This window comes from Corythoichthys intestinalis, chromosome 8, assembly GCF_030265065.1.
Source record: "Corythoichthys intestinalis isolate RoL2023-P3 chromosome 8, ASM3026506v1, whole genome shotgun sequence".
In the NCBI taxonomy this organism is placed as follows: Eukaryota; Metazoa; Chordata; class Actinopteri; order Syngnathiformes; family Syngnathidae; genus Corythoichthys; species Corythoichthys intestinalis.
The window spans coordinates 29,937,864-29,946,714 of NC_080402.1; the positions used below are offsets into that span (position 1 = coordinate 29,937,864).

General features: G+C 39.3%; 1 protein-coding gene across 2 annotated transcripts in view; it reads left to right on the forward strand.

Annotated features, from left to right (window-relative positions):
* The window catches only part of misp3 (MISP family member 3), a 29,473-nt gene extending 21,224 nt beyond the window's left edge, over positions 1-8,249 (forward strand). For both annotated transcript variants that reach the window (XM_057842540.1, XM_057842539.1), the window contains exon 4: positions 7,320-8,249. In XM_057842540.1, the coding sequence (XP_057698523.1) occupies positions 7,320-7,415 (96 nt within the window). In that variant the 3' untranslated portion in view covers positions 7,416-8,249. The remainder of the gene's footprint in view (positions 1-7,319) is intronic.
* Positions 8,250-8,851: the final 602 nt, after the last annotated feature.

The window sequence follows — 8,851 nt, forward strand, 5'->3', positions numbered from 1 at the left end:
AGCTGGGATCAAAGTAACAAAGGCTACTATCAGTAACACAATGCGCCGCCAGGGACTCAAATCCTGCACTGCCAGACGTGTCCCCCTGCTGAAGAAAGTACACGTCCAGGTCCGTCTGCGGCTTGCTAGAGAACATTTGGATGATCCAGAAGAACACCCAAGAACACCATACCTACTGTGAAGCATGGGGGTGGAAACATCATGCTTTGGGGCTGTTTTTCTGCAAAGTGACCAGGACGAATGATCTTTGTAAAGGAAAGAATGAATGGGGCCATGTATCGAGAGATTTTGAGTGTAAATCTCCTTCCATCAGCAAGGACATTGAAGATGAGAAATGGCTGGGTCTTTCAGCATAACAATGATCCCAAACACACAGCCAGGGCAACAAAGGAGTGGCTTCGTAAGAAGCATTTCAAGGTCCTGGAGTGGCCTAGCCAGTCTACAGATCTCAATCCAATAGAAAATTGGTAGAGGGAGTTGAAAGTCCGTGTTGCCCAATAACAGCCCCAAAACATCACTGCTCTAGAGGAGATCTGCATGGAGGAATGGGCCAAAATACCAGTAACAGTGTGTGAAAAGCTTGTGAAGAGTTACAGAAAACATTTGCCTCCGTTATTGCCAACAAAGGGTACATAACAAAGTATTGAGATGAACTTTTGGCATTGACCAAATACTTATTTTCCACCATGATTTGCAAATAAATTCTTTAAAAATCAAACAATGTGATTTTCTGGGGGGGTTTCCACCTTCTGTCTCTCATGGTTGAGGTTTACCCATGTTGACAATTACAGGCCTCTATAGTATTTTCAAGTGGGAGAACTTGCACAATTAGTGGTTGACTAAATACTTGTTTTCCCCACTGGATGGGAAGACGATCTAAATTACCTATGTAACTAAATTCATTATATAATGCCATTAAGTTGCCTAAAAGTTGGTGGGGACAATTTGAGCATCTTGAAAAGTTGGTTAGTGTTGTGTCCCTACCGTCACTATGCAAACCTACGCCCTTGCCAGAATTATTATAAATACATTTTATCTGCTTCAAAAAAAGATAGTTGTTGTTAAATATGTGTTTACTAACAATACAAGTCTTCACTAAAAGGTGCACACAGCAAAAAATTTAAAAATTAATTTGAAAAAAGTAGCTTTAAAAAATCGTGGGGTTGTGTATATCACTTATATTGACAAAAACATTCATATTTCTTAATGCAAATACAAAGAACTGGATAATGATCACACCCTTGTAAGATTTAGGAAGCCCAGTTTTAGTCCCCCCCCCCAAAAAAAAGATGTCAGAAAAACACTTTTTCCCGATAGTCTTTGAAAGGCAGTCAAAGGAGATGTTAAGTTATCCCTGAAGTTTTCCATGCTACCTGCAGCGAAACAACGAGGGGGCATTCCGACGGGGTGAATATGAATGTATTCTTGTTGAAAAGTTCAACGGCCTCATTGCAGACAGGAAACAAGCATCTCCGTGGCACCAAATGTGGGCCAAAAACATCTGATAACTCTCAGAACACACAGCGAGCAGCTTATCTTCGTAGATAAGAAGACAGGGGAGAAGAGTCTTGGGAGGGTGTGTGTGCGTGGATGTGTATGTGTTACCTGCCTTGTGGCTTCTTGCATCTATTTAAAAGTGTGCTCACTTTCTTTCTGTTCATCATCTGCACTGATTACTGTGCCGTAATAAACAGTGTAGCTCTCACCTCAGGGGGGGCCAGGAAAATCATCCAAAAAGATCACATGATGAAGAGGATATGCAGCACTGATGCCATTCTTGTCAGTCAAAAAGATTTTTATATAAATGCATATCAGCCACACATCTACACTCCATGTATCTAAACATACAAACTTAACCTTTGATGAAGGATAACTAAAAAAGAAAAAAAGTTGAGTTGTTATTTTTACAGTGTGTTGAAAAAAAAAAAAACTAACGTTAAAATACTGCTGTGGTTGCCTAAATTTAATGTTTTAAAAAATAAATTTAAAAAAATAAATAAATAAAAAACTAGAAAACCCCAAAATACACGTAAACATTGTATAATGCTTTATCATATGTAAATTTCACGACAGACACAGTGGTATGAAAAAGTATCTGAACCTTTTGGAATTTTTCGCATTTCTGCATAAAATCACCATTAAATGTGATCTGATCTTCGTCAAAATCACACAGATGAAAAAAAAAAACGATTTTAACTAAAATCACCCAAACATTCATAGGTTTTCATATTTTAATGAGAATAATATGCAAACAATGACAGAAGAGGGGGATAAGTAAGTGAACCATCACATTTAATATTTTGTGCCCCCACCTTTGGCAGCAAAGCCTTCAACCAGACTGTTCCTGTAGCTGCAGATCACTCTGTCACATCGAGCAGGACTAATCTTGGCCCATTCTTCTCTACAAAACTGCTGTAGTTCAGTCAGATTCCTGGGATGTCTGGCATGAATCGCTGTCTTTTTATCATGCCACAGAATCTCAATGGGGTTCAAGTCTGGACTTTGACTTGGCCACTCCAGAACGTGTGTTTTGTTCTTCTAATTTACTTCTGTGTTTTGGATCATTGTTTTGTTGCAGCATCCATTCTCTTTTTAGCTTCAACTGTCTGACAGACGGCCTCAGGTTCTCCTGCAAAACATCCTGACAAACTTTTGAATTCATTCTTCCATTAATGATTGCAAGTTGTCCAGGCAGCAAAACAGGCAGCAAAACAGCCCCCAGATCATGATGCTTCCTCCACCGTGCTTCACGGTGGGGATGAGGTGTTGATGTTGGTGAGCTATTCCATTTGTCCTCCATTCATGACGTTGTGTGTTACTCCCAAACAATTCAACTTTTGTTTAATCAGTCCAAAAAAAAAGTTTGTCAAAACTTCTGTGAAGTGTCCAAGTGCCCTTTTGCGAACATTAAATGAGCAACAACGTTTTTTTTTAGACAGCAGTGGCTTCCTCCGTGGATTCCTCCCATGAACACCATTTTTGGCCATCGTTTTACATATAGTTGATGTATGCACAGAGATATTGGACTGTGCCAATGATTTCTGCAAATCTTTAGCAGACACGCAAGGGTTCTTTTTTACGTCTCTGAGTATTCTGAGCTAAACTCTTAGCGTTATCTTTGGTGGACGGCCACTCCTTGGGAGAGAAGCAACAGTGCTAAACTGTCTTTATTTGAAGACAACTTCTCTGACTGCCGACTGATGAACATCTAGACTTTTACAGATGATTTTGTATCCTTTCCCAGCTTTATAATAGTACAAATCAACAATCCTTGATCGCAGGTCTCCAGAGAGCGCTTTTGACCAAGCCATGATGCACATCAGACAATTCTTCTAGTCACGACATTTCTTAGCAGGTGTGTGTTTTATAGTGGGCAGGGCAGTTTTAAACCACTCATCAGTGATTGGGCACACACCTGACTTAAAATATTAGGTACAATTGGTTTCAATTTCTCATTAAGTCTCCTTCGGCAGAGGGTTCACTTACTTATTTCCCCCCTGCTGTCATTGTTTGCTTGATATCCTCATTAAAATATGAAAACCTCTAAATGTTTGTGTGGTTTTAGTTAAACCAGACACTTTATTTTCATCTGTGTGATTTTGACAAAGATCAGGTCACATTTGATGGCCATTTTATACGGAAATTTAATTGTTCAATTTGGAATTGAAAAATTCCAAAAGGTTCAGATACTTTTTCATACCACTGTACCTAATTGGTCTTGATTGTGGCAGAGACATCATGTCAGGGATGGCGTGGCTCAGTGGTAGTGTAGTCGTTCCCCAACCCAGAGGTTGTAGGTTCGATTTTCCCCCCTGATGAACTCGTCTAAGTATCCTTGAGCAAGATACTCAACCCCACATTGCTCCGCGTCACCAGTAGGTAGATGAGGTGACAGTGTAAAGCACTTTTAGGGCCTTAAAAGGTGGAAAGGCTTCATACAAGTGTAACACCACCATGTCATACCTTTTTCTCGTTCTTCCGCCTCTACAACCTAGATTCGAACCCACATCACTCGGCAGTCAAATATTCTGGCTACTGAGCTACTGCAGACCGTTTGGCATAAGTTCTATGTGTAGAGGGTTAGGAAAACCAAAAAGAACCAAAAGGAGGATGCTGACACCTCTTCGGGAACCTTTTAGACAGAGAGAGCCAAAGCCCGCGTAAATTTCCTGGAAGCGGAAACCACAATTGGGGACGATCAGGGGGACGTGTGCGTAACAGTGGCCGAGACAGGCGGAGCCTCTCTGGGTGGTCGCTTCGTGAGTCGCGCTCAATTTGACAGTCCAAAAAGTCACAAAAGCGAAAGTGCGCTTCTGTGACCTGGAGTACCACGCGGTTCCCTTTCGTGGTTTAATTTTCCCTTATATTTTTTTTATTTACTCCAGTTGGCTCAGCATCAAGTTGGGAGGGGCTGACCCCGCTGTTGGCCGAGTGGTGACTTAACGCACGAGGCGATATCACCCATCTCTGCGCGACCTGACTTGAAGCATATTATTGCGACGCACATTTGAAGTGTCCAAGATTAATGTGCGAATGCGCCATCAGCTCATCATAGCTGGTTCATGTCAAGCGATCCGGCAGGTTCCACATTTAAGATGACGGGTTGGCAGAGAGCCATCTGCGCTCATCAAAAGAGCCAAATATGGCTCGCGATACATAGATTCCTCACCCCTGCCTTAAGCTAATCAAGGCTACTTGCTCAGTGGTCAGCACACCACGGTACATGGGTTCCAACTCCAGTTCGAGAAGGGTGAAACTGAGAAAAAAAAAAACGGCGTGCTTCACCATCTCAGTGGTTGCACTGAGCACACACTTGCATTTTGCAGTCATTTGATGTAAAACAACAATTAAAATGTTCTTTTTACAGTAAATGGTTGATAAAGAGTAGTTTTTACTGTTTTTTTTTTTTTTTTTTTTTTTTTTTTAAGAAGTACAGCTAAATTACAAGTCTAGCAATGACAGCTGATGTTATTTTACCGTAAATCACCATTTCTGTTTGTTTTTACAGTTTACATTGACCACGTCAATGCTTCATTTTTTTCTGGACAACAATTCACTGCCCAGATCGCTGCTGATGTGCCTTATAATTCTAGTAACAACTCGGAGTGGAAATCACCAATTTCACGAAGTTGGATTGGATTTGATGGATGATAGGAGCTAAATTCTTGGAAAACAAAAGATATTGGCCGACATACTGTAACAAAGTCTGCCATGATACCAATTCAAGATTCTTTGATCAAAATATTCTGCACATTTCACCTGAGCAATGGAAATATAATGCAATTTAGCTTTGTTTGACAATTTTGTAGTTGAAACATTTCAGACATTTTAATAAAAACCATTCTTCATTAAAAAATAAATTAATTAATTAAAAAAAAAAACAGCATAGTGAAATGATAACCTCATTCAGCATTTTGCAAGTTCAACGATTTCGACGCATTTGTGCTTAACTCTTCCAATGCTATTGATAATGATTGACAATGTCGAGTCATGTGGCTTTTTTCATCTTCCTGCTGTGAATTTGAATTAGTTTGTCACTGGTAGACGTCAATTTGAACTGGGAGGGCTGGCAGCAAATGAAGAGTTCAACTGGACGTTTATCGCCATCAATGGCAGCCAATCAATTGACAAATTTTAAGCAACACTAGATAAAATTTCAACCTTTATAAAATATTTTCATAACATTTGTGATAATATGTCGACTGACAACGAGGTAAATGACACCTCTTTTATGTCATGAGAGGGTCTGTATCACTTTCACTTGCACTAGGGGGGCAGGAACTCCGTTACACAAAAAAACTACAAATTTGCTGACTGCTTTACGGCATACGTCACTTCCCCTTTTCCCCATTCATTATAAAGACGGAAGTCAATACGAACACTTTTGCGCAAATTCGGCAAAGATGACAGAGCAACAAAAGAGACAAAAGTTTTGTCCGAGGAGGGGGGGAAAAAAGGGCGCCTACCAGGATACTCAAGAATAAATATTGGCCCGGCTTTCAGTCACTTGTGGGACAACCCCCCCCCCCCCCCCCCCCAATCGAACTTGTCAATGCTGATGAATTCGGGTGGGGTTGGGGGGTTTAACCACACTAAGCCACATGGTTGCTATCTGTCGTATGCTATTTTTTAGCCAAAACTGGATTCATTACCTTATTACTATTCATCCATCACACAGCCGCTGAAAACAGAAATGTTGTTTAATCTGTTTGCAGGCGACCGGGAGATTGATTTCTGATTGATTGATGATTTTCCAACACTGTACGGGTGTGGGCTAGTCCTCATGGGAAACGCAGTCTTCTTAAGGCAAAACATCGCTTTTGTCCACCGCCGTCGCTAAAATCGACCAAAACTGAAAAGTTACCAAGTGTTGCTTTAAATATCGATTGAGGTTGATTATAGTTTACACACCTGGTCAGACGAACTGCTTTTTGCATATAGCGTTTTTAACATCAGATGTGCTTGAAACATTACCTATGTCTGTCTTTCCATAAATTTTAAATAATGCAAACCCCAAACACATATCCAAATAGATCACATCTTCCTGAAACCATTTTAAATCAGTTCATTGATTTTCCTTTTTTTATAAATCACAATGCTTTGTTTATTACCGTATTGGCCCGAATATAAGACAACCCCCTCTTTTTCAAGACTCAAGTTTGAAAAAAGACTTTTTGAACACCAAATTATTTTTTATACAGAAAATAATTACAGTACATCTGAAACAAATGATATGTAACAATATATTTGAGAGAAAAAGCATGTTATTTTGCCTCATTCAAATCTTAACATCTGAACATTTAAATATGTAAACTAAAGTGCAATCACGTTCGTAAATGAATGGCTTCTGGTTTTTGAAATGTAAATAAACCAATCTATTGTGATTAAAAAAAAAAAAATGCAATAACTGCATAAACCATCAAAGTGAAGTCTAACTTTAACTGTAGTCTTGAAACAAATCTGAATAAGGATAAACAATGCAATAAAATAATGCAAACTGGTTAAACAAGTAGCTGAGATCAGTCATGACAGAACATCGCTTCAATGATATCTGGCGCCATCTAGCGTCGTGAATGGGGAGAGTAGCTGAGATCCGTCATAACAGAACATCGCTTCAATGATATCTGGCGTTATCTAGCGTCGTGAATGGGTATAACGTCTAGACCGGGAATATAAAACGACCCCCTCTTTTTCAATCTTATTTCAATGCAAAAAACACTGTCTTATATTCGGGCCAATACAGTAATTTTCCTAATTTCCTATTTTATTCTGCTCAGTCTTTGTTTACCACACAATAATTGCCGGTTGTCGTCATTCAGGTGGTGCAGGCCTCTCACGGTTCCAGACACAAGACCCCACTTGTGGACTTGTGGGAGTCGGGCATGGTCAATGGAAAACACCAACAAGAGCAATGAGGAGGACATTTTTCTTTTTTTTCAAGTGAAGGTTTTGGGACGCAGTGTCAATGATGAAGAAAGTGGAAGTGAGACAGGTCAAGATTGACTTCAGACTTGAAAGTAACTGCACTAGCACACGCTTTAATCTCAAAAATTTATATTGTAAGTATAGACTGATTTTTCTTTCCTAATTATCAGTAACCAGAGAAGTTAAAAAAAGAAAGAGAAAAAAAACACTTTGATTTTTTTGATTTTTTTAATGATGTCTCACTTTATAACCTGTGCAATCAAATGCCATAAAGTACAATACCCATGCAATAAATACCAATTTTCGTGCTTATGCCAGCTAGTTTTTTAACTCATAGATATGTGCTCGTTTTAGATATGCAAAGATGTATTTGATTACTATGGTTCCATGTTCACTGACAGCTGTTTCTATTATTTTGTCATTTTACTACAGCTGTTGAACACGTGTACCTACTATTTAATCCAATGACAGGAGCTCAGCATGTAATTCTTTGCTATATTTTCTTATGTGATCACAAAAAGTTGACAATTTCTAATGAGCTTCTCACCCGGTAGAATGAGCTAATCAAGGGGTAATCCTGGAGCCGCCCTAATGCCCGACACTGGGATTATGTTGCAATGAGGTTGATCTGGATTTTGCAGGTGAATTATGATAGTCCAGGGTACACACGTGAATAAAAGCGCCTATGTTGTAACACTCTTTGACACCTTCTTGAGTCACGCAGTAAATGCTGAACTTTGGAATGAAACTATGTTCGTCAGCAGGGCTGACACTGTTCATGGTCTTTTTAAGTCTTTCACTGCCATTGAAGATGATAGACGTCCAACCCTGTGGCTTTTTTCTTCCTACTGCGGTGATTTTGATTGAGTTTGTCTCTAGTAGATTTCCAGTCCATTTGAACTAGATATCCCCTCACAGTTTAAGTGGATTGGACATCTATTGCTGTCAATGGCAGTCAATGAGTTATGCAATGTTATCTTTTGCAGAATGAATGAATTTTTAAATAGAATGTTTGTGATAATGGCCTCAGTCCATAACTGTTAAAGATTATGACTGGTGTGCGATAATTGTTCATTTCTCTGTGTTTTCTTCCATTTATTTTATTTTTATTTTATTTTTTTTAAATCACATCGAAATGTTAACAAAGGTGCACAGAAGTTCTTTTAAAGCAACACCAGGTAACTTTTCAACCTTTATAAAATATTTTCCAAACATTTGTGATATGTCAACTGACCACCAGTTAAATGACACCTATTTTATATCATGAGGGGGTCTGTATCGCTTTCACCTAATTAATTTTGAGGAGGGTGGGAGGAACCCTGCCACACAAAGCCACACTGTTGCTAACCGTCATATACTATTGCTTAGCCACAAGTTGATCCATTACCTTAATAACATTCATCCTTCACACAGCCGCTCGAAACCG